Here is a 26,688-nt window from a genome sequence, read left to right on the forward strand (position 1 = left end):
AGTGAAGCTTCTCTGTTTGGGGCTTTTGCTCATGAAAAGCTCAACATATTTTACTTCAGAAAACAAAAGTACAAGCAAATATATTAAATTCCTTTAATATTGCATTATGTCAAAATATAAAAACCATACGCGCTCCCTAAAACATCAAGCTCTTCGCATTTCACTGTGTAACATTTAAAATATGACCTGTTTGATATTTTCAATCAGGCCGCACAATATAACGTCGTTAGTTCCCCCTGTATTAAAAGATTAATGTAAGACACGGCTACTGTTGACACTTGACATACAGCGTTTATACAGCTTTTATACATTAAAAAAAAAAAAAAAAACAACCCTAAACTCTAGAGAACAGTTAGTTTGGCCGAGCAGGAAGTCTCTCCGTGCTCATTGGCGGCTCTGCAGGTGTAAATGTTGGCGTCCTCCGGCCGGACTCTGGCGAGGATCAGGGTGCAGCAGCCGTCCTCTTCGTACTCGATCTGCGCCGTGGGGGACTCTTCCAGCGGCTCCTCGCCGCGCAGCCACACCACCTCCGGGTCGGGGTACCCTGCCAGGGCAGATCGGAATGAGAAGCTCTGCACGGCGAAGCGTTTCTCTACAATCAGTCGCGTCCAGGTGTGATTCCTTCCTTCCTACCTGTGAGGTGACACGAGAGACGCACGCCTCGTCCCCGGACCGCCGTCTGGTCCTCTAAGGTCCTGGTGAACACGGGGGGTCCCTGCATCTTGCGTTCAAGAGACTGCAGAGCGTGTTCCGCCTCCGGGCTCAGAGAAGAGTCTGGAAGAAGATTAAAACGCTCAGATGAGCGAGAAACTGCATGTTGGAGCTGTTTCTAAATAATCATGCAGTTTCCCCACCCGGTGGGGAAACTGCATGATGATGCAAAGAAAGGTCGTCTCACCTTCTCCTGCGACTGTTGGGGATGCACAGCTTTCATTTTTCGACAACAACGCCATTCTCTTCAGGGCCAACAGCGCCTTGCCAGCTTTCTATAATACAAACGAGAACGTTAGACAAGAAAAGAGTGAAGCATTAAATGTGCTTTCGGCCTCACTGACCTTCCACTTCTGCCTGGCCAGGAACTTCTTCATCTTCTCCTTCGACAGACTCTTGGTGGCGGCGTGATCTCCGGAGTCGAACGCTGCCATCCAGGGGTGAGCGAGGGCTTCTTTGCAGGACAGCCTCCGCCTGGCGTCCTTGACGAGCAGCGAGCCGATGAAATGCTTGGCCTCCTCGGTGATGTCGTCGAAGCTCTCCTCGTCGAACTCCCACTCGGCGGCGGTGACCGAGGCCAGGGTCTCGGCGTCGCTGTTCCCCTGGAAGGGAGACTCGCCGCTCAGCCTGACGGACGGGGCAGAGGGGAGCGGACACGGTCACCGGGCCGGCCTCCATCAGTGGAACTGACTTCGATAACACAATGAGTCATTTTCATTACATTTGCTGCCTTGTGTTAGATGTGTTTGGTCATAATCTGACCCTGTGGCGGTGAGGATGAAACTATTTAGTGACCCTCACGATGAATAAAGTTGCTCTTTCAAGCTGTACAGGTCATTTGTTTACATCCACTAGGTGGCAGCAAAGTGGCTTAAATTCTCAATATTATCTGTCCACTACAGAGCGGTCAGGTGTGTGTTTATGTGTATAAATGTTTTACTTTTTAATTAAATACGGTGGGTTTCTGGGCTTAAACCAGAAAATCTGCTCTCAATGATGCAGATTAAAGTATCTGTAGCTGGAATCGCATGACGCACACCAAAGTGTTTCATGCCTGAATAATGAATGAATAAAAGCCTTCCACCTGCATCCAGTTAGTTTAGCAAGATCTGACATTGTCCTGAGGTAACACCGTTTAAAATCTTGCTAATTAATATCTCGTGTTGTTTTTAAAGTAAGTCCAGCGTTCAGTCTCGCGTTTGATCCTAATTCCTGAGGGGAATGTCTAATGTCAAAAATTAAAACCTGACCAGAGATTTAAATAACGAGACTGACTTGCAATGAAGGGAGAAAAAGCCAAGGAAAGCATTACACCCAGGTAAGAATCCTCTGAAGATGCCAGCTGTCATTATTTCTGGTGTCAGGTCATAAGTTGGCTCATTTATTGTTGCTGTTTTCAGATTAATGGCGGGATATAAAACATCTGGTTTTTCCTTGGAAGAAACAGAAACTCGCCAGATTGTAAAACAGCCAAGAAATACAGGAACAGACTTGATTGTTGAACAAACAAACAGGCAGAGGAGCATTGATCTTTTTCATGATGCCCTCAGTAAGAAACTATCAGAGAGACTCACAGAATGTAGCAGATGACCCCGATGCTCCACATGTCGGTCGCCAAACACACCGGCTCGTAGCTGATCACCTCAGGCGCTACAAACTCCGGAGTCCCGTGCATCACCTTCAGAGGCGCGCTTCCATCTTGTAAACAAAAAAAAAACACATTTCAGATTACAATGTAAACAAAGATAATGGAATACAATATGAGGTTCTCCTACCGAGCTTGCTGGCTAATCCGAAGTCGATGATCTTGATGGCGGTGCCGGAAGTGTCCACACACACAATGTTCTCAGGCTTGAGGTCCAGATGGACGATGTTCTGCCGGTGCATGTATGAGATCCCCTCCAGGATCTGCCGCATGTAGAGGACACTGGCGGGCTCCGTGTGCTCGAAGTTATCGTCCACGATGCGCTCGAAGAGCTCCCCGCCTGCAATACTGCAAACGCACACACAGCGGTTACACACAATCCGCTGCTGCTGAGAAGCTCGATGGGCTTCGATCGCAACACTCACAACTCCATGACCATGACCATCTCGGGTTTGTGGTCGTACGCCGCTAGACACTGGACCAGCTTGGAGTGGTGGAGGTGGTTCATCAGCTCGATCTCTTTGCGGGCGGCCTCCCTCTCCTTGGCGCGCCGGCCCTTGTAGAACTTCCCGGCACACACCCGGCCGGTCTCCTTGTGGATCAGCTTGAAGACCAGGCCGAACTTCCCCCTAATGAAGAGATGAGATCACCTCTTTATCTCCTTTAATTCTTCATTTCTGTCTATCCGTGTATCTCTTGAGTTTCGTTTTAATCCAAATGAAACATTATTGGACATTTCATTCATCACAGCTGCTGTGACTGATGCTCTCAAACCAACACTGGAGTGCAGGACGATGACTCCACACGCATAAATATCCTCCTCCTTCACTGTACCTGGAAACATTTACCCTCCTCCCACATGAGTATTGACTTTAAAATGTGGAACTGTGGATCATTCTGCCTTGCCTTAGAGCATCATGCTTCCTTGTTTTTCAGGTCTGGTTTCATGGTTTATAGTTCATGAGTTTTTACCTGTTCATATTTCATGATGTGACTTTTCCCCGTTTAATGTCTTTGGATGTTCTTCAGTGTTTTCACCTGTGTTTTGTTGTCTTCCCTCTCCTTCTGTTACCGGTTTGTCACATTGTGTTATGTCCTGTTATCTCATCTGTGCTCTTGTGCTATTTTATTTCGGTTTCATCAGATCTTTCAGTTTTCTCTGCGTTCTGATCAGGATTACATGTTTGAACATGTTGATGTGACATCTGTCCACGCCTTCCTGCAAAACCTACAACGTGGCCCACCTCGTAAACTGAAAACATTTCAAGTAAAGCATATATATTTTTAAAATGCCGTACATTTCTTCACAGCAGCAGAGACAAAACAACATTTAGGGATGAGATTCTGCCAGGACTGATAGATATCTGAATGTACGCTAACTAGCATTAGCCTCAAAGCCATGCTGTCAGGGTGAGTCTATTAAAACATGCATCATGCAACAGCATTTTTTTCATTGTATTTTGCGACCGGAAGATATCATTAAAATTGGGTTCATGTTGAGATTGTAGTAATTTTCACAGTAATAATTTGGTTTGATGAAATTATAGACATTTTTCCTCATGTAGCTACACTCTGCACCAGAACGAGGAGAACCTTCATTTAAAGGTTATTATGGAGCTATTTTACTGGTCTGGCACGCTCAAGATGAAATAGTGCTGTATGTGGCCCCTGGCACACCTGATTTATCCTTTCTGATGTGTCAGAAAACCGACTTCTACTCACATCCCCAGTTTCTCCTGCAAGTCGTAGTGATCGGTGACTCTGCTGGACGAGTCGATGGTAACGCAGGCATACTGCTGAGGAGCGCACTCGTCTTCATCTCTCTTTGAATCTGGACACAGAAGCAACACCGTCAATACGACCTCACGACATCCTCTGTGTTTTTCACCCACATAATCTCACCTTTCTGTTCCATCTTAACCACGGGTGACACTGGCCCAGGCTCGCTCATCCCCGCTGCATTAAAGGCTCTCACTCTGAAACGGTATTCTTCTTGAGGCTGCAGCCCGGAGGAAACCCGGTAAGACGTACTCTTGCAGTGGGCTGTCAGCTCACGCCAGTCTCTCAGTTCAGGGGACGTTTGATTCTTCACTTCAACCACGTAGCCCAGGACGGCGCTGCCGCCGTCGTAACAAGGCCCCGACCAGGACAGCACGAGGCTGGACGCCGAGAGCAGGGAGACGACCGGGCAGGACGCAGGGGGCTCCGGCTTCTCTGGTGGGACCGGGAGATTAAAAAGTTCTCAAGAGGTTCAGAAATGAAGACTTACCCAGCATGCATTGCCTTACCAATAACAGAAAGTGTGACTGTGTGTTGTGCGGAGCTCTTCCGGTCCTTGACGACAATCGTGTAGCTTCCTTTGTGATGTGGTTTGGCCTCTGCTATCACCAAGGTGCTGCTCCGGTCGGTGTTTTCCGTCCACAGCTCCGCGCCGTCCGCCACCTGCAGGACGCCGCGTTGAACAGACGGAGTCAGAAACTCTGTCAAATGAAGAGAGAAGCCGGGGAACCCGATCTTCCCACCTGATCTTTGTTCCGGATCCAGCAGGACACCACAGGGGGGCTACCGGCGAAAAAACACGTCAGCCTGGCAGTTTGACCCACTTTCACCTCGTGGTGCTGTGGTGGGTTCAGAAAATGTAACACTGGGCCTGAGAAGCACAGAAGAAAAGACTCAGAGCCCATTGTCCTGTCCTGGTAACTTCAACAAGCCTAAAATATCCCCCAGAAAGGAAGTGGCTGGATGTGAGATAAAGACGGAGAAATGAGCAGTTTATGTGTGCACTTCAGAGGGTTTATATACAGTAATAATAGAAATGCTCTCCTTCCCCTGGAAGACCTGCATTATTGCAACATGAAACACAACAAGTGTCTCAAGTAGAAACAAAATGACCGACGACACACAGGTTTTTACCAAGTGTTCATGGTAAAGTCACCTGTTCTTTCAAAGCATGTGTCCACTGCAGGAATCTAACATCCAAAGCAAATCCTGAATACATGTGAAGGTGGGGATCAATATATAAATTTACTGCGTTATGAAACCAAAAAAGGAAATCAATACAGAAATCCATTTTTTAAGAAAAAGGGTAAAGAGCAGCTATTTACCTTCTACTCTCCAGCCACCCCTTGTTACACTCATAAAGCCATAAAACACTCCTGACATACCCTGTGTGCTCGTTTAAAGCTCTGTATTGAGTAAGCTTCTCGAGCTACACCCAAAAGTGATCTCAAAAGTCTCTCTGTATGGAAGTGAACAATAACTTTAAAGAGACAAACGAAGCTGAAAACAACAGGTGCAGCTCCAGGGCAACCCAAATGGAGAAGTGACATTAATTTTGACAACAAAATAGGTAAAAAAGCAAACAGGTGCAGCTTGGAGGTGAAAGTCGTTTCCTCACCTGTTCCTGAGGTGGCTCTCTTCTTTGGGACGACTTCTGCAGAGAAAAACGAAGCACAGGTAGGTTTTAACCGGGGAGAATGGAGGCGTGGCTCCGGTCAGATTATAGCTATCAGTCCACAGAGCAAGCAGGTTTTGCTGTGCAGTGAACTGAGCTGTCCACTTCCCCACACGGTTTCTACTGGGAGTGAAAACTCCGACAGGGTGCAGCAGAAACATTGTCATGGAGTGCTGTGTGATTGGTTGCCAAGTGGCCCGACAGCCAATCAGGCGGGGACTGGAAGTGAGTTTCCTTCTCTAACTATGACATGGATATCCTGGAGGACAAAACAATGATAAAGGGGCCAAGGCATGTTTCGCACAGTTCGTGATGTAAACAGGAAGTTTAGGTTTGTTCTCCCTGTTTCATAAATAAACCTGTGAAGGAGGCGTACCTCTTGGAGGTGAGACGGGGGTTTTCTTATGCGAGTCTGAAGGCGAGGTGCAGACAGACGCTGGAGTCTGTGGAGACTTTCCATTTCCCATCATGCTCTGGGACGCAGGGCCGGGGATCTTTGAAACGCCGTTATACACACCGCAGATAGTTTCAAAGTCTGCAGAAAAAGAGGAAAAGGAAAAGACGGAATCGGAAATGAAACTCTCGCCGATCATCAGTGGAGATGAACGTCGAGCTGGAAACAGCCGGCTTGACCCCTGACCTCTGACAAACACGGCGGCGCTGCAGGATGTCTTCCCGGCGCTGCTCTCTGCCAGGCAGGTGTAGGCGCCGGCGTCTTCTGGCAAACACTCCCTGACCACGAAACTCACCTTCCTGCCATCGAAGGAAGATTTCCCAAAGTAAGCGACTTCACCTGCTCACACAAACACACGAGAAACAGCCTCCAGTAATCACCAATATTTATAATGTCCACCATATTTTTGCACCTTTTGACGATGTTCCCTTTAGGATTAAAACCCTCAGTGAGTATTTTTAACCCAAACCTGGAGCTGCAGCAGTGAAAAGTAGCGCTGCTCACCGTTATGCAGCCACACCACTTTGATGGGCGGAGCTCCAGAGAGAACGCCTCGCAGAACGATGTCGCAGCCTTCGTCCACACTGCAGTCCTCCAGAGGCTCTGTGAAGACCGGCGGCTCCAGGGCTTTACAGGAGGACAGAGTGAAGGATTCTGGGTTTGAAAGACAGGTGAGAGAAAAGTAAAGTCAGATGAAAAATGAAAATTCTCTGTGACTGTAATGACAAGAAGCTTGACCTGAATCATGACAATATGAAGTGTTTGCTCATTAGTTTTCCTCCAGAATGCCTCAAAGAAAAGCTCAGGACAAAGCCGGGTCAAAGGTCAGCTGTGGACTCCAGGGTGTAGCATATCAGGAGGTTTTGATTCATTTAAGGATGTAAACATGATCAAGACGAGCTTGTTGTTGTCAGAGGTCAGAGGACAATGGGTGGGTCGGTCTGAGATGATGAAAACGCCACATTACTCAAACAACCTTCTTGTCACAACTGAGGAAGACCATGAGGAAGACAGTCATGTCTGAGAGAACAACACATTAAACCTGAAAGCTGGTGGTCTGCAGCAGCAGGAGACCACACACACCCACACACAGTTCCACCAGTGTTGCCAGATTGGGGAGTTTCACACCCAGTTGGACTTGATCAAATTGAAGCTGCCATTCATATCATGAACACATCTTCACCAACCATCGACAGACAAGCCGCTGCATCCTTCCACTCATATCACGGGTTCATTCATGTATCAGAGAGAATCTGCTCTGCTTGACAGCATCATCAGTGGTTAATCACTGGAATACCAGACGATTCTGCATTCTCTTTGTGGAAAGACTGATTCCTTTCAAAATGAAAAAAATGTTTTTTAGTGCAATTATAAACCTTGAGTGTACTAGTATGCTCTTTATTACATGCTGTAACTTTACAATTCACCAAGTTTCTTCACAGGTTCTGAATTGAGCTGGAAATGATCAGATCTGGCAACCCTGTCTGCTTCTCATACCAGGTAAGAACAGAAAGTCTCAATGGAAGACTGGAACAAAGTCGCCTGATCTGATTAGATGTGAACAATATAAAAGTATGGATCCATCAGCATCCATGTCCCTTACCTAGAAACACCTGAAGCTTCTTCCTCTTAAACGCTACTGGAATCAAAATACCTCTATGATCACCAGGATTCAGGCCAACAGAACATTTTTTGGGAGATTAAAATACTGCGTCAATTGTAAAACACTGACTCATTAATGAGGAATGTTTTCAGCACCTTGCTGGCTCGAATGTCTGAAGGTTTACCTAGCACTGTGAGTGAATGTGTTCCGCTGGGAGCAGACGAGGACCTGTGATCTCTGTTGACAGACACTCAGAGACATCTGCTGAACGGGCTGCACTCACAGTGGGAAGATAATTTATGTGTTTATGGGTGTCAATCTTTTCTGCCACCAGAAGAGTTCACACCACTTTCTCTATTCCTGTGTTCACAGCTGCCCAGAAATCAATCTCTACTGGCGCTTTTTTTACCATTTGCTTGGCGGTTTGATGGCCTCGATTGCTCCACAGGCCTTATGTTTGACACCCCCGGTTCATAACACCCTTACCTGTTTTGAGGCTGTGATTCTCTGAAACGCTCTACTTATATTACTGTAACTGCTCACACTCACAACTTTTTTTTTTTTAGCCCTACAACTTCCTCTCTGAGGTTTTTCTTGTCTTTTTTAAGAACTTCTTTTTAAAGCCGTCCAACCATCAAACTAAAAATGAAGTCATTTCCCTCATAAAACGGTCACAATCTCCATCTTTTACCAGCTATTGTCTGCGATAAAAACAGACTTTATCAAACCTTCCAGAACACACAGTCTGAACCAGATTTACTGAGGTTGGATCTTAGAGACACTGTAAATTAAAAATACCAGGTCAAATCAATTGTTACAGATAGATATAGAGCTCAAGTTTTTTTTTTTTTTTAACAATAATAGTGTTTTATCATCAACCTTTAACCAGTATTTACAATGATCAGCTCTCCTCCCTCCACCCTTTAAGGAAAGCTACTACTGTGTATACACTACTGTACACACACACACACACACACACACACACACACACACACACACACACACACACTCACACGCGTGGTGCTTTAGATATATTCCTTTAAACATGGTACAAATGTAAACTTTAATTTTGCATTGTTATTGACTTTTTAAAGGTATTTCCCACGACTTCTCTTTCCTTCAGTTTAATAATAACTCTTGTTGTTGTGTCTTTGTTATTATTGTATCAGTCTTCCCGTGAATCACCTTGAATTGCATGATATGTGAAAAAAAACAAAGTTTGATTGCTGCAGTAACAGGAACTAACACATACTTTAAAAAAAAAATAGGGCAGCAGACAGAAAACAAAAACCTCAGAGTTGCAAACTTGACAAGTTTCTTATTCAGTTCCTGGATTTTTAGAAGGTATAAAAGCATTAAGCGTGCCAAGGATATATGTTATAAGGAAGTTAGATTCTACATTGAATGTGCAGCAAAGTCCAACACAAATCTGAATATTTCACATTTAAATTTATACTTGAAAACTATCATCAACAAAAAGTAAGCTGTGAAAGCATCTGAGAGTGAAAAGTTTCTAACAAAACAAACATTTTCTTCACTGGACAAGCAAAACACCGGATATCAGAGAGAAACAAACTGTGTGTGGTGTGTGAGATTGTTCTTTCCTCAGAAAATAAACAGTTTACGATCCTCCTGCTTTTGCTCGTCAAGGCATCAACAGTTGAAGAGAAACTTAGTTTTTTCCCGAGCGTTTGACCTTTATTAGGAGGCATCACCGTGTTCAGGCATGTCTATTGAGAGGCTGGCATTAAAATACTGCTGCTTCAGGTCTTCCCAGTGCAAAACACACACTCTGAAAGTGTGTAAACGCTGCCCTTACCTTCAGCGGTGCGGCTGACCGGGGTCCTGGATGGAGGTGGTGCCCGGGCTGGTGTGATGTGCATCCTGAAGGTTGACACATAGCGCTGTCTGCTGCCATCTGTACTCATGTCTAATAAAAAAAAAAATACAAGCTACAGTCTCTGAGCGGAGCAAGAAATAATTCACAAAGTCATTTCCCAGGCTGGTTATCACACTTCCTTTCTCTGTCACTGTGCAGCTTTGGCCTTTCTCACACACTCTGTGTGTGTGTGTGTGTGTGTGTCTCGGCCCTCGCGCCTCACACTCTGCTGCACATGTTTTCTCGCCCTCCCCTCATCCAAGCTAAACTCCTCCTACATGACAAATCTTTCTGCTTTACTTTCTGCTGCTGCTTATCTCCTCTCATGGCCGGCGCACACACACACACACACACACACACACACACACACACACACACACACACACAGCGCTGACACACTCCTCTGCCACCGCTAATGGACACATAAAGAAAGGAAAAGGCAGAAATAAAACAAGTGAAGGAGGAGGAGGAGGGGGGGAGGCGGCACTTATCTCCCCATCCAGCCAAAGGTCGCTCTGTGTGCAGTTGGTTGAATACATTGATCTCTCTGTTTGCCTTCTCACTTATCTTGTGCTCCTGAACTTTGTAATGCCGGAGTCATCGGCTCGGCTGCAGGGTTTCGCTTCACGCCTGTGCAATCTCTGGCTCCGATTGAGGACAACACACTCGTAAAAAAACGCAGGTGGCCTCCGACGGCCCGCCCCGGCTCGGCCTTTTCTAGGCTGACGGCGGCACTTGGACAAACCCAGCGGCTGCCATGGTAACCACGGGGGGTCCATGGAGGGGAACGCCACTGCTGCTGCTGCTGAGGAGGAGAGAGATCAACCTGCGGAAAAATGTAAGATCAACCTGAGCGTGGATCTAATGCAGCTGCAGGTGAACTGATCCAGAGGACCCTCATGTCAGTGACCTCTCTCTTTCTTTCTCTCTCTCTCTCTCTCTCTCTCTCTCTCCCTCTCTCTCTCTCTCTCCCTCTCTCTCTCCCACCCCATCCTCCTAAATTCCACATCAGTGATCACACAGAAAAGCCCTGTGAGGGGCTTGTTTTAGTTTCTGTGAGAGGAGAATTCCCAAGTCAAACATTCGCCAGAAGGCTGAACAAGCAGACACTGTTGGAAGAATATTTTCAGGGTGCAAATAAGTCTAAAAATATTACCCTTTTTTTTAACATAATAGAAATAAGAAAAGATGTTATGCATATTTCAGTTAACTTTGATGTGAACATTCAATGTGGACATTTTTGTTAAATATTAAGTTTGAAAAATGAACTTTGACATGAAGCAAAGTTTGCTGAAACTACATGTAGCATATGAAATGACTATATATATATATATATATATATATATATATATATATATATATATATATATATATATACATATATATATATATATATATATATATATATATATATATATATATATGTGCCCTCATGTTTCAGCTGCATCCATTTGTCACACACTGATGGTTATGTTTGCTCTGCAGCAGCTCTTATTGATTTAAACTTCACTGAAAGGCTCCAAAGTTTTCCAAATTGTTACTGCATGGCATGTATTCTGACAGACATATCATCTAACAAACTCTGACTCAATGCTTCAAATTAGTCGTGACAGCTTCCTGGGAAAAAAAAGAAAGAAAAGTCAGCACATGCAGAGAAAGTTGGCAGAACATCTCAAACTCCAGAGCTGCTCATTAGAAGGAAGCAGTCAGATAACGCTGCACTTTTCCCACCGAGCGGCTTGATTAACATAAATCCAGACTGCAGGTCACCTGCAGCACACACACACTCACACAGACGTTACGTCTACAGTGTGTGAGTGTTGTCTGCTTCATGCATATACATGCAGGTAGTTTGATTACTTGTGTCTCCTTGAATGTTTCCTGTGTTTGATAAAGACTCCTGGATTTGAAGAAGATCAGAATCTCGACCTGAGGGAGGAGATGTAGACTGGAGATACAAGAGAGCCACAGCAGGCCGATAAGAGAATGATGTGTGTTCAGCGGAGGAGTCCATCCATTTTTCCCATATTTCATACTTAAGTGTCCAAAAAAATAACATGTTTTGTCCTAAAGTATCTTAAATACGGTTGTTTTATGCCTTTAAGCACATCCTGCACAGTTACGCCTGTCCTCGTGTCCAGGTCGCCTTCAGTTTGCTGATAAAGGGGAAACTTAAATCATTTGAGATTTATATGAAAATAGGGGGAATGATTTTGCCTTCATGCGATCAGGCAACAAAAACCTGTTAATACAAGTCATGTGACCAACAACAGGCTGAGTCAAGTTCAGCCTTCCAGCGAAGAGGTTGAGAATTAAAAAACCGGGTTAGTCTGAACTTCATCTTGACATTTAACCAAACATGATGCCAACTACCTGACTTCAGGGGAAGTAAGGTGGGGTTTCAATGGTTACATCATGGGAATTTCTTTTTTTGATCAGTTTAATACTGCAGCTTTCCAGGACTGTCTTCAAATACCTCTCACAAGAAGGAAGAACGTATAGAAAGATCGACTTCATAAAGCAAATTTGCTGTCTGCTGTAGATTTTTTTCCTTTTAGTTTCTTTGACATCCTTCTTTCAGGCCACATTTTCAAATAACAAAGTGACACATTCATAAAAAGACGAAGTAACACATCACGGTCACACCTCCGCTTTTGGCAGTATTAAGTTAGTTCAACTAATGCAGAAGAAATGTTTGGTGAAAGAAAAGTCTTGAAGGCAAACAGTTTATTCTGTTCCGCTTGAAAGTACATAAATTTACACTTTATTGGGCAAGAGACAGCATTTGGGAAGTTGTGCATGTTTCAATCTAACTTTTAACAGTGACATTTGAAGAAGTTTTTGACATGATGTGGAGGAGTTCTTCAGTTAATAACAGTTAATAATAAAGGGAATTTACATTTATACATACACATACACACATTAAAACCTTAGTTTAAAGGAAGTTGATCTATTTCTATTATTTGTGCTTTTACAATGCTTTTAGAGCAATATTTTTCAACATCCAAGTATGAATTTGATATGCTCTAACTTAAATACATTTTGAAACAAATTTGAGAAGCTCTGTCAAACTGAAAAGAGAAATAACAAAATGTTCCCTTAACTATGATATTAGATAAGATATTCAGAAAGAATCAAATAGGAAGAATTTTGATCAATTGATAAATGTAAAGTCTATTTTGTGTTGTGTTTCATTCGTTTAAGCTTCAAAAAGTTACTAAAGTAAAGAATATGCTGAAATATTCTACAATAACAAGGCCAAGTCTCCAGTTCCTTCTATGAACCATGAAAACTTTTTTTTTGGTTGGACAGTAAAACATTTCCAACACACAAACGACTTTCATTCATGAGAGCAGATTAGATTTGCTGCAAAAGCAGGATTTTAAAGATGTGATTCAGATAACTTAGCTCTATTGTTTTCTTTGTTTTTCTTTAATTGTAAAACAGAAGCATTTACCTGGCAGTGGGTGTTTCAGCTCATCTCATGCTCTGACTCCCTCCAGGGCTTCTGCAAGTGGGTTAAATAAAACACCTTAACTGACCAGAAGCTCCTGCATGTCGGGAAAAAAATATGAGAACTTCATTCAACAACTAAGTATTGCAACAGCAAAAATTGTTCTGATTTGATTTTAAAAATGCAGGAAAACCAAGTGAGAAAAGCTTCATTTGGACTCACTGTGGCAGACTTCACAGCTCTGACAAACCACAACGTGAAACTGAGCGCGTGCCTCTGCTGCTGCACCGCGGGAAGCTGGATTCACTGCACAATGACCCAGAAGGATAACTCTGGCGCCATCTAGTGGTTAACTGTGTTCAAGCAAGTAGTGCACTGAGTGTTTTTGTACAATTGTACAATGTCAGGATTTTTCATCAATTAAGTATTCTAGAAAATCCCCTTTAGTTTACAGTATAAAGTGCTATTGTATGATTTTACTCACATGTGCCTCAAAGATAAACACAGGTAAACTAAACAAAGCCCATTAAATGTTGGGTTTTTTTTACTTGACACAATTTAAACAATGTAATTGGAGTTGTAATTGAGTACAAATTCTATTTTGTCACTTAGCGATGGTAATTTGGAACGGTCAGACCAAAAGACTGTGTTTCCTGTATTATGACAAAATTTTTCAAATTTAAAGACTTTCTAATAAGCTTCAATGCAACCATGAAACACCACAAATATCCTTTCATTCCATAATCACTGCAGCGTCGCCACTTCGATTCAGCATTTGCACGTCATCAAAAGAAACAGAAAGCCTTTATTATCATGAAACCATGTACATCTGCTCCTCTCACAGTGCATATGAACAAAAACATGTTTGGTTTGTGACATGAAGACTGAAGAATATGTGTGAATCAGTGAATTTAGGCTGATTCTGGCTAGGAAACGGTTTGTCTTTCCTCTGACGCAGCAGCAGCAGTGCTTTGTGGAGGACAGCAGGTCAAACGGGATGAAGCCAGACTGAGAGTCGTCCTCATGATGCTTTGTGCTCTGCTGAGGTGTGAATATCCATCAGGGACTGGAGAGGGCAGCCAGCGACCTTCACTGACCTCCTGCAGCCTCCTCCTGTCTGCCCAACCCTGACAGAGGAGCATGAAAACTCTCCTTCAGAGCTTTTGGAGCAGTGAATGCTTCAAAACAGCAGAGGGGAGTGTTCACCACGACAGCATCGCCTCTGCTATTACACATTTTTTTAGCTTCCAAAAAGGAAATAAAAGGAAAGATACAATCAGCATATTTGTCTTTTTTCATTTCATTACATGTTTCACTGCGATGCTCCTGCACTTCCTGACCCGCACACACAAAACAACATCCGTTCTGAAAGAGCTCCCGGACTAATAACATCGCTCTCCCGCGGCTCAACGAGCAAATAAGCCCAGCGAAGGTTATACTTAAAGGCTGACCCCGTTGTGCCAAAGGTCCTGTTGTTTTTTGCTTCATTGATTTCACACATTGAGCGTGACAGTCTGGCCCAGCGGTCCTCGGGGCATTTCAGGCAACGGCTCAAATCGGACTGGGAGGTGGAAAGAGAAAAACCTTCTTCATACCTTCAAAGGATTCTGTTAATGAATAAAAATGAGCCCACTGGACGTGACAAATGCACTTCTCTGGTTAACTTTGATATTTTCTTTATCACAGTTTTTTGATTATAAATGAAACTTGTAAAAAACATTAGAAATTCTACGTCTTTGCAGCAATACACACTTTGACAGAGAGAAATGTTTGGTTTTATCGATCACACTGCTGACGTTGGGTCTCCTCCTTCCTTCTTTAAAGAGTGTGTCTGTGTGTGTGTGTGTGTGTGTGTGTGTGTGTGTGTGTGTCTCACTCCCACCTTCGCAGCGAGGCCCCTCCACCGCGCTGTTGTTGGTGAGGGCCACATGGAAGCCATTACGCTGTGCAGAGAGTGAAATTACAGAGAGAAACCTACAGAACCGGAGCCCTCCTATAACCGCTCGCTCGCTCGCTCGCCCGGACTGGAGAGGAGCTCAGAGGCAGGAAGGCAGAAATCCAATGGATCAACTTCAAATTAACTACGTGAGGAATCAAAAACAAGCTTCATAACTCTCTATATCGCCATCGTTTCGATCAGTAGAATAAAGCCCAGGTTGTGTTTAGAAACTGTCAAACAGGCTCTGTGATTCCAGGCAGACAACTTTCTTTTGGATTCTGTTGAAAGTACATTTACTTGCGCACACACACACACACACACACACACACACACACACACACACACACACACAAGTCCTCCTGTCGAGAAATATCCGTCTCAGATGTAATGTTTGATCCCGTTGCCCCAGTGCTCCAGAGAAAGGAGCATTTTTTTGTTCCAGCTCTGTATTCAGCGGGATCTCTCTAAACAAACGGAGGGCTACATGCACACATGCGCTCGTGCACGCACACGGGAGCTCTGCCGCCGCCCCGCCTGCGGCCGTACGTTTCCACCGCTACTAGTTGTGTGCGGACAAGGCTGCTTTCTGCTCCCCTCCTCGCCGTCTCTCTCTCTCTCTCTCCTGGACTGGAGCGAGACGGGGCCAGGGCTGTAAATTCCTCAGAAAGAGCTATTAAGAGGGCCTCCATTAAAATTTGAGGGGGGGGGGGGTGTGTGTGTGTAGAGGGGTTGCTGGCGCTCGCCAGAGAGGAGCCGACTCAATAAGTCATGATGGAGTCCTGAGGCCTCGCTGGGGCTCACAGGAGAGGAGCAGATCGGATTAGAGCGCCGCTACTTTGTCCTGTTTAATACACTCAGTTTATCTGCCAGGGCTCTGGAGGCCGCAGCTCACATGAATGGAGCTACGAGTGTGATTTACAGCTCCGAAATGAGACGTGCAGGGGAGGCGATGGACGAGTCATTCAAAACATCTGCCGTTACCTTCAGAACTGTTCTTCTGTAAACAGGCATTATGATCAAAATGTTACCGTCTCAGCAAGAAACATTTTCTGAAACGAAAACAGAGTCAGAGTCTTTTGTTCTCTGCCGAGCAAACAGGGCCTGAATGCCATGAGCCGTTGGCGGACTCACAACACGAAGCACTGACTCCCAACCTCATTATCCGGAAGATCAGATTTCCTCTGAGAAAGTTGCGGATCCCCCTGAGAAACCGATCCCTGGAGGACACACCCACCCTTCAAAGTGCCGCCAACAGTTTCCAGGTCTGCTCTGGACTCCAGAAAGTGTCTCAAAATGCTTTTCTTTGACAAGCAAATCTGACCTTGATAACCTCGGAGCAGACAAATCTGGGGCCCTTCTTCTGATCTCTTCTCACTCATCCATTGGGTCGCCAACCCGAGGTCGGAAATCACTGTTATAAAGGATGAGGAAGCTCTTTAACCTTGTTGTCAAAGTTGCCTCAACTAAAAACAACGGCACTAAACTTTAATGCCAAACACGACTGCAACGGTAGCTTAAAACGCTGGACTCGGTGATTATCCCTCCATGTGGCGTGATTTTCTGAACGTGCGATCATGCCAGCGGTTTATGAGAGTGGCACGGCGGTGCACACACTGCGGCGGCGTCTGGATGCACATTAACCGTTCGCTTCCTTCCGCGCTCACTCCTCCCAATCTAGACCATTATTATCCCTGGTGTGCTGCAGGCTCCAAAAATATCATTTACGCGTCCGTCGACACCTCTCTGTTTAGCAGCTGGAGAGGCTCCGAGGCGCCCTGCCCCCCACGCCCTACCCTCCAGCTCCCTGGAACCGGCGGGCGGCGGACGGAATACACTCTGCAGCGGGTCTGAACGCCTCGTCAGAGGCAGATCGTGCTCCGTCTGTGCAAAATAAAGAAGCAGACAAATGGTGAGCGCGAGGCATGGAAACGAGCTGCAAAGTGATGACATTTGGCACGCTGGGCTCCCGTCCAGGTTTTTGCGCCGTATTAGCCCATTAGCTCTAAATCAGCTCGAGGTGACGGCTTCATTGGGCGGCCGTGGTTCAAGCAGATACCTTGTTATATGCACGGCGCTGCCGGTCTTAATGACAAAGGGTGTAATATCCATCCCTCTTTCACGCTGCTGGAACTGATCCCAGCTGACTTTGCACAATAAAAAAAGCAAAAAACAAACAAGCATTCATAAGCAAAAAAATACACAAGTCTATATTTAAAAGGAGTTATGTGGGAGTTCATGTTTTAGAGACAGAAGAAAATCCGCTTCCCCATTGTGAGCAATTATATGGCTGGAGGCCCCGAATCAAAGTCCGAGTCTGAAATGTACATTTAGGCCTTCAGTCTGCCGCCAGCCGGCTTTCCCTCCAGCCCACTCGCTCTGGCCACCTCAGAACGCAATGACAGGACGAGACGGAGCGCAGTGTGCTCCCATTTCAGGGGGGAAAGCAAGACAGATAGATGTAGTGCGTGTTCTGGAAAATCTCAGCTGCTCTCCTATGGTCAGGATAATGTATGACTGCAGCTAATCCAGCCCTCTGAGCATGAGTTCGTCTTGAGATTGTGCCAAGATTTGATTAGAAGCAGACTTACTACATGTCTAGATTCTCTTTTTTTCTCCTGCTGTTCCCTCTTTTTTCCACCCTCTCGATACCATTTTGCTCTTTTCTTCAGTCCTTTGTCTGATTTAATCCTCACACAGTAAAAAAATGTCCATGTCACAGCGGTACAAATGTGAACAATGGCTCCACAGTGCCAGCGAGAACACTGATGCTAGTGACTAAACAACATGATCCTTTTCTGACATGCCAAGGCCTTCCGCCAGCGAGAGCGACATCGTAATATCAACCCCGAGACGCATTCTTCCTGTCTTCCTGATCCGCGGCTTGTCCCTTCTTGCCCTCGAGCGAGCAGGAAACGGCTGCATGCGAGATTTAAGATGTGAGATCAACAACGGCAGGAGGGGGTGGGGGGGGGATTTCTGAAACGAGAAAGTGGCACCGAATGAGACCGACGCGCCGCATCGACCATCGCTTGCAAAATTAATATGAACTTGATCATGTCTTGTTCAGGCAGTCCAAATTGATGAGTTGTAGAGCACATACAACATACACAGCTAACTGAAGATATTCAGGGATTCTTTTTTTTTTCCCTAGAAGCACAACATCTGACTCGAGTTAGTCTCGAAGGCCTGAGATCCAAAAGTTTGAGTTTACATAATATTCGCAAAATCACTGTCACGTCTCTTCTCATTTGGATTCCCCGTTTCTTCCTCTCCTTTGCCGTTTCTTTCCCTCGAAGAAAGACAAAAGGCAAAAACCGAATAATACTGGATTTTCCATGGCGCTCTCCAAACCCCTCCTCCCCTAAACCCTAAAACAATCTCGCCCTCTCCACCAGCAGCACCCCACCCACATGCCGCCTCTCTCTCTCTCTCTCTCTCTCTCTCGCTCTTCGCTCGTCTCTCTGCTCCAGTGCAAAGCCAAACAAGCCAGCCATTAAGTTGAGTTAAGCGCAGGAAGTGGGCCTTCGGGCCAGGCGGCACTGTTTACAAGGAGCTAGTCAGGTTTCAGCGGCGCTTTGAAGTGAGCAGCACACAGGAGACTGTCTGTCACTAGGCGAGGGCCCAGCACCACTCCACTGACTCACTCGCATTCCCCCCATTCATCTGAGCGGAGAGAGGGAGCGAGGGAGGAGGGGGGAGGGGGGGTGTAGAAGGGCAGAAGAGAGGAGGTATAGGTAGATTTATGGTTTCTCCCCCTTCGGAGTATCTGTTCCTACCTTTAATCACTCTAACCTGTCTTGTTATTACAACCCGTCTTTATTTAACCCCTGCTGAGGCTGTAAGAAAGACAAACATCAACAGGTCATGAGGAAAAAAAGAAAGGTTCTTACGCAGAAAGGCGTCGTTATTAACTCCTTGATATTCACTTCTTACGTAACGTACAGCGGCGAAGCCTCACAGAAGGATGAGAAGCAGCTTTACGAGTTGTTCTAACCCTTCGCTCCGGCCGGATAAATTCACACGAGATACGCCATTCCCGGAACGCCGGGCCTTCCAGCCCCAGAGCCTGCGCTCAGAGGGAAGGGGATCGTCTTTCCTCCACACACCCATCAACGACATGACATCAGTGCGGCGAAGGTTCAGTTTCAGCCGTGCGCGGCGTTCGGCGCCACGGAAGAAGCATCTCAAGCACAGCTGAACACCCTTGTTTTTTCTTTCACCGGGAAACATTTTCACACCTGTGAGCGCAGAGATTTCTTGCCAGATGATTCCTTGTTGGTTTAACCGAGTCGTCTCTAACAACAGGCAAAGAAAGGCCCCGTGTTTTGTTTGACGCGTGAGGCCGACGCCGGCGTACGAGCGCGAAGAGGCCCTTGGCAGCGGTTTCTCAGGCACCCACAAACAGTGTGAAATATTTCAGAATACACCGCAAGAGCTGGTACTCAACAGCGAAAGCCGCGTTATCCCTGGAAGACTTCTTTGTAGCGTTTCCCGGAGGGCTGCAGTTTCGTGTTCGAGGCTAATTTCCGTTAAGAATTCCAATATTGTGTTTTACTGCCAGTCAGAGGTAACAGATGTTCAGGTGCGACACGGCCCCTCTGCCTCCTGAGAAAACAACACCGCTGCTCCTCTATCAGACAAAATGGCTTCTTATCAAGAGTGTTTAATGATTGAAAACAGGACTGAACATATGGGAAGATTAAAAAACATAAAAAAACAAAACAAAACACAAAACTGCTGTTGATCTTAAGCCACGAAATCAAACATTTGATGTAGATGTTGGGGGATATTTGTACATTCCTTAAACACTCAGCACCTTTTGGTCAAAAAAAAAAAAACAGTGACGGTACAGGACACTAAGCAAAAACAAACAAAACTTCTCGACAATTGTCCAAAATAGACACTGGTAATAAAAAAAAAGCAACATAATTTATGACCAGGAATAAAAATAAAACATGTCCAGATCCTGGCTTGAAGCATTTTTACAGTGCAAAAGTAAAGTAAAGTAAAGTAAAGCAGGTACACTTGCAGATAAGGAAGTTGAGCTACTTTTTCTTTTTAAATACAAATATATATAATTTCATGTTTTCACTATTTACAATTTCATTATACTGTTCATGAAATGTTAGAGAGAGAGAGAGAGAGAGAGAGAGAGAGAGAGAGAGAGAGAGAGAGAGAGAGAGAGAGAGAGAGAGAGAGAGAGAGAGAGAGAGAGAGAGAGAGAGAGACCTCCATCTCTGCTGGGCTGCTGGATGATCACTCCCTCCCCTGCTGGAGTTTCTGGTGGTTTTGCGAGAAGAGCCGGAGACGTGGAGGGGAGTACTGCAGCACATGGCGTCCGCGGCCATGATTGTTATTTGTCCAGACAGTAAGGTTGAGTCCGTGTTGATCTAGGCAGTCCTCATGTCAAAACCTACCCCTCAGTTTGGCATGCATGTGTGATTATAAAGCTGAGGCCGAGGTCTTTTACTCACCCAGAGCGCGAGCAAACAGGTAATACACCACATCATAGTCCCACCGACAGTTCTCCGTCCCTTCACTCTACACAGTGGTCTCTCCATGTTTGCCGTTCGTTAGCCGTGTGTAGAACTTGTGCCAGGAGTGTAGAGTCTTTCCAGACCAGATCCAGAACCCAGAGGTGATGCCCACTATCAGCGTCATCAGGTACTTGATCATGTAGACGGTGAAGTCCGGGGTCATGTGCGGCCCGGCCTGCGCGGGGCAGGGGATGGCCAGGCTCCTGCAGTTGTGGCTGATCCAGCTGCGCTCCCAGTGGGGGCGGAAGGCCTGCTCGTAGAAGAAGCAGGCGATGACGATGGTGGCGGGGACCGTGTAGAGGACGCTGAACACCCCGATGCGCACCATCAGCCGCTCCAGCTTCTCCGTCTTGGTGCCGTCGTGCTTCATGATGGTGCGGATCCGGAACAGCGACACGAAGCCCGCCAGCAAGAAGGAGGTGCCGATGAAGAGGTAGATGAAGAGCGGCGCCAGGACGAAGCCGCGGAGGGGGTCCAGGTTGCTCAGGCTGACGAAGCAGACCCCGCTGAGCACGTCCCCTTCGATCTGCCCGATGGCCAGGATGCTGATGGTCTTGACGGCCGGCACCGCCCACGCCGCCAGGTGGAAATACTGGGAGTTGGCCTCGATGGCCTCGTGTCCCCACTTCATACCGGCCGCCAGGAACCAGGTCAGAGACAGGATGACCCACCAGATGGAGCTGGCCATGCTGAAGAAGTACAGCATCATGAAGAGGATGGTGCAGCCCTCCTTTTTGGTGCCTTGGACAATGGTCCTGTAGCCATCGGGGTTGAACCTGTCGTTGCACACCACCGAGTCCCCGAGGAAGTACCCGGCGATGTAGGCGATGGAGACCATGGTGTAGCAGCCAGACAGGAAGATGATGGGTCTCTCGGGGTATCGGAAGCGCTGCATGTCAACCAAATAGGTGGTGACGGTGAACAGCGTGGAAGCGCAGCAAAGCACGGACCAGACCAGAATCCAGATGCGGGAGAAGTTGATCTCCTTCTCGGTGAAGAACATCTTTCCGCCGCTCCGGGACGACTCGCAGGGAGCAGCACAGTCCCTCTCCTCCAGAAACCTGTAGTTCAGATACGGAGGGACCGTGAGTCCCGGCGGGCAGCGGAAGTGTGTGGATTCCACAGGGAGGACCTGGGTCCCCAGGCCGGGCAGGATGGGGGGCACGGTGGCGGGGGAGGACTCGTTCTGCCCCACGCAGATCTGCCCGTTCCCCAGGACGGGGAAGTTCTCGCACCGCAGCCGGTCCGGCCACTGGAAGCCGAACTTGTTCATGAGCGCCTCGCAGCCCTGCTTGGCCCGCTCGCAGATCGACCTGCAGGGGGGGATGGCTTTCTCCAGCACCGTGCACACGGGCGCGTACATGGAGCACAGAAAGAACTTCAACTCCGGCGAGCACTGTACCTTCACCAGGGGGTAGAACTGGTGCACCTCCAGCCCCGCGTCCTCCTGGTTGTAATGCCCCACCAGGTTGGGCATGATGGTCTGGTTATAGGCGATGTCCGTGCACAGCGGGATGGAGATGGGCTGGCAGAACCCGTGATCCGGGACCACGATCCCGCTGTCCCCCTGGTACTGAGCCGATATCAGCCCGGCCAGCAGCAGCGGCAGCAGCAGCGGCCGCAGCGCGACGCGCAAAGTCTGGGGAAAAGTCATTTTCCTCAAGTCTGACGGAAGCGAAAAGTTTCTGTAAATAAACTCAGAGGCTCATCGGATCCGCGGCGGTGGAGAAGAGGGAGAAATCCGGACAATGGAGGCGCTGGAAGCTGCTCCCTTTGTGTTGAGTTTCCAAACTACGGGCTGACTTTTTTCTCCGTTCCTCAACTCCTTCACGAGAGTCAAGCCGCCGCAGAGTCCGGCGGCACTTCCTGTTCCACACTGTCAAAATAAAACGCGGCTGGAATAAATTACTTTTTTTTTTTTAAATAGTTTTTGAAATAAAAGTGAAGGTAGGATTTTTCAAGCCACTGATACTTTATATGGACGAAATTATAATGATGAAAATAATTTATAATTTATTTATATAATATTGTTATTATTCCCACATAAAAAACAGCTCCTCATCCTTTTTTTTATTTTGCTGCTGCTAATAATACTAACTAATATTGTTATTGTGAATGTGAAACAAAGTAACAGTGCCTAAATTTAATCTCATCACCAGCATATTGGTTGTTAGAATGGGGCGAGGTTTCAGTTGCTCTATGAAAATGAAAACTTTAATTTTGAAAGGAGTATTTCTTGTTCTCCGGTTACATCCGTAAAACTTTATCCAACAGCTGGAGCTGCGTGGCCCAACCGGACTTTCAAGATCTTTATGAACTCCATGAAGGGAGGTGGAGGGAGGTACTCTTCCATTATTAATAATAATAATAAAAGCAGTAATAATACTATATTCACATAGACCCTTAAAGTTTATATTTAAAGCTATTATATCCTTAGCTGTAGGACAATGTTTGTATTATAGTTTAGACTGAAGTTTTCCTTTTTATTAACTCATATTCTGATATATATATATTTTTTTAATTTCAGAACTTTTAGCCTCTAAATGAGGGGTGTCAAACAAAAGGCCCGTGGGTCATAACCCAGTCCGCAAGAGGCTCAAATCAGGCCCCTCAAACCTCCAAGCTTATTGCAAAAATTCCCAAGAAAACACAGATTGAAAAAATTATAACAAGATTTTTCAGAGTAGCAACACAACACAACACTGTGAGCCAAGCTGAGATATCGGTGATGCTGCCAGAAAAGACAGCAAACTAGACTTGCAGACATGCTGTCGGGGTGGGATGGTTAAAACATGCATGATGCAACGTGAGTGTGTGTCCTTGTCTGTCTCTGTGTGTTTGCCCTGTGATGTATTTGTGGATTTGTGTGGATTTTGTTAAGAATCCTGTGAAAACCTAGAAGTCAGTTATTGCTTTATTGCAGGGGTGGGGAACCCTGGTCCTGGAGGGCCGCAGACCTGCATGTTTTCCATGTCTCCCTGCTTCAACACACCTGAATCGAATCAAGATTCATGGCCAAGTCCAGCAGAAAGCCAGATAACGAGCCTCATTGCAATCAGCTGTGTTGAAGCAGGCAGACATGGAAAACATGCAGGGCTGCGGCCCTCCAGGACCAGGGTTCCCCACCCCTGCTTTATTGTAAAAGTCTTGAAGCCTTAGGTTCCACCTGCAATTAATGATTTGTTAATGTTAAATCACCATTGCAAATTACCAAAAAACCCCGACTTCATGTAACCTAAAGCAATTCTTAAACATAATCCAAAGATTTAGTGCCAAATCCAACGTTATATCCCAGATAAAATGTCTGCGAGTTAGTGAATTATTTTCGTTATTAAGAAGTGTTGGTCATATCATGCTTGGTCCATACCACTTCAGATACAAACAAACAAACAAACTGACAAAACATTTAACATCCTATCAGGAGCTGATGAAACGTCGCTCCATAAAGACTGGATGTATGTGTGGAGCACAGCGCCAGCTCGAACGGCAGCACATCCACCCAACAAACATCTGGATTCTAAACTTTGTGTGACAGCTACAAATTCTTTCCCTGCATGTTTACAAAGTAGCTCCAGTGTTTTAGATTTCATCAGACTATGTTGACGCAAGTGAGCAGCTATTCTGTTCCTCATTGAAGTCCCTGTAATTTTCTCCTCATTGTAATAAAACCCCCGGTCCCTAGTTTAATTTCTATTTCCGTTAACGAAATAAAAAAAAAAAGTTTAAGTTAAAAAGTCTCCAATAAAGCTCTTGCTCCCTTTTGTGGATCTGGTAAAATAACAGCCATCGGTAATGAAAATGTTGGTCCCCCTGTCAAATCATGAAACTCCAAATTAATTCAAAATCACTGAATATCTGTCGTACAGCAACTGTTTAAATAAATTCTCAGCACTGGGGAAAACATCAAGGTCTTGAGATTATTGGTCACAAAAGATTTTACACGTCACAGAAAAGTTAACCAGACAATGTGAATTCCTCCCCCTTGTTTCCTCATCCTGCAACACCGGTTTCAAATCCTTTTTGTGTCAATTGATGACATATTATCTAAACTGTTGACTTGTAACAGAATGTTTTTCCCATGAAAACACCACTCTACTGCATTCCTTCTCATCACTTACTCTGCTCTTTCTTCACACTTCCTCTTCATCATCTTGTCACTTACTTTTTACCATCTTCTCCTCTTCTGTAACTTCCCCTTTTCCTCCTGCTTCTCTCTGATTTCAAATCTGTATTTTCCTTGATTTCTTCTTCTCATTTAATCTCCACATTTTCCCAAACTCTGTTTAGCACTTCTTACATATATATATTTCCAAACTCATTTTATTCCTTTTGGCAAAGGGGCTTCATTAATGTGGAACTTTCCACGTTGTTGCAAAGCACTCACACATTCAGTAATCCTTTTCTCCTCTCTGTCTCGCAGTATCACATCCACCGTGTTCTCAAGACGATTTGCCAACAGTGCCCGACTTACAAATGAGCCACTGTTTAAATATTTGTCACACAACATAAAACATAAACAATGCATGTATTTAAGACTATGTACTCATACACACCTGAAATCCCTTCCGGATAAAACCAAACTAGATTGAAACTGGTGCATCAGGTGTCAACTGAGTAAAAAGCCAGAGCTTTAACACACAAAAAGATCAACACCATGGATTCAAGGCCTTCAGATCACCCAAACAACCATATTCATACACAAAACATTGATGTTTTTCCACTCAACACATTCACACTCACATAGGTTCATTTTCCCTTTTTCTCTTTTCTTTCTTTCTTTCTTTCTTTTTTGAACAACTGATTCAGACAATTTAAAAGTTTCTAATTTGGTGTTTAAGTAAATTTTCAAGCCATTTTGTTACAGCTCAGAGTCAGCCTGACTTTCCCTGCCCGCAGCCTCTGCAGCAGCTGTGGGCAGGTGGTGGGAAACTGCCCCTCCTCTTTCTTAGAATCCTCTCTCTCTTTCATTCTCATTGTCTGTTTTCTTTTTTTCTCGGTTTCATTTTATTTATTTATTTTTTTATTGTTATTTTCTTTAGAGCTTGTTCCACATCATGTGTGAAATGACAAGTTTGTCATCAGACCATCTGTCATCAGACCATCATAGCAGAAATAGGACACACAGCACAAATCTGCTGCCTCCACGACAGCTGAGGAAGACGCCACTCGAGCATAACATCATTTCAGTCAACACAAACTGGTTGGTTGTTGACCAACTCACTGATACACACAGCTGGGAGTCAGTAATGTTTCACCAAGGTGAATTCACTCATGTTGTCCTTCCCAGGAACACCTGCAGGGTTGATAAAGCCCCTCAGGTCCTGACACAATAGTGAGTCCCAGCTGATCTCTACCCAGTAGATTGATCGGGCATAATTTTGATGGAAGAAATTTATGAGTGAACTGTGGTCCTGTAGAGGGTGAACAGTTTGCTGGCACTGTAAACCACTCTCTCTGCTGATGCTCAGATGTGGCTGGAGCGAGGAGACCTCCTCTCCCACGGCCACTTCCTGTCTCCCGTCCTCAGACAGGTGCAGATCCAGAGAACATGATTGTATGCTGGGCATGGCTGCAGTGCCTCCTAAGGTCAGTGAGACCAATCTCAGGTCTCAGGCCCGTTTAGAGGTGGCACGCATGAGCTGCCATGTCGGGAGACAGTCCATCCATGATTGTGGAACACAGAAGTCTTTCCAAGGGACCCGCGTCATTCCCCAATGCTGCAGGATGCTGCAGACCAGAATGACAGCTGAAGATGTCTGAACGATGAATAATGTAATTTCATATTGGACTGCCTGGAGGACTCTTTGTCTTTACAGATCTGTTCCTCATTTTCAGTTAGAACGTCTTCAGCCTTTTCTGCCTTCGTGACCCAGTCACAGGTGCAAAAAGTACTAAAATACCTCTTCTACCAGATCCCTGATCATGAAATCTCTTATAGGAAAATAATGCTGATTAAGCCAACTGATAACCGATTAACATCACATGTCACACATCACACAAAAATTTCCATCA

General features: G+C 45.5%; 2 protein-coding genes across 2 annotated transcripts; both read right to left on the minus strand.

Moving 5' to 3' along the window:
• Positions 1 to 79: 79 nt before the first annotated feature.
• On the minus strand, positions 80 to 9,805 carry mylk5 (myosin, light chain kinase 5). Its single transcript, XM_030089912.1, has 16 exons — positions 9,687 to 9,805; positions 6,769 to 6,918; positions 6,451 to 6,603; positions 6,187 to 6,345; positions 5,754 to 5,789; positions 4,879 to 5,006; positions 4,645 to 4,798; positions 4,259 to 4,570; positions 4,079 to 4,187; positions 2,782 to 2,985; positions 2,487 to 2,704; positions 2,286 to 2,409; positions 1,056 to 1,338; positions 899 to 986; positions 634 to 774; positions 80 to 544 (listed from the first exon to the last, which is right to left on the minus strand). Exons 1-16 carry the CDS (start codon positions 9,793 to 9,795, stop codon positions 342 to 344), a joined length of 2,571 nt encoding a protein of 856 aa, XP_029945772.1. The 5' UTR covers positions 9,796 to 9,805; the 3' UTR covers positions 80 to 341.
• Positions 4,679 to 22,480, minus strand: LOC115387263 (frizzled-2-like). Its single transcript, XM_030089913.1, has 2 exons — positions 19,823 to 22,480; positions 4,679 to 4,690 (listed from the first exon to the last, which is right to left on the minus strand). The coding sequence occupies exon 1, from the start codon at positions 22,328 to 22,330 to the stop codon at positions 20,681 to 20,683; it is 1,650 nt and encodes a 549-aa protein (XP_029945773.1). The 5' UTR covers positions 22,331 to 22,480; the 3' UTR covers positions 4,679 to 4,690; positions 19,823 to 20,680.
• Between the last annotated feature and the right edge of the window lie 4,208 nt (positions 22,481 to 26,688).

This window comes from Salarias fasciatus, chromosome 4, assembly GCF_902148845.1.
Source record: "Salarias fasciatus chromosome 4, fSalaFa1.1, whole genome shotgun sequence".
Taxonomy (NCBI): Eukaryota; Metazoa; Chordata; class Actinopteri; order Blenniiformes; family Blenniidae; genus Salarias; species Salarias fasciatus.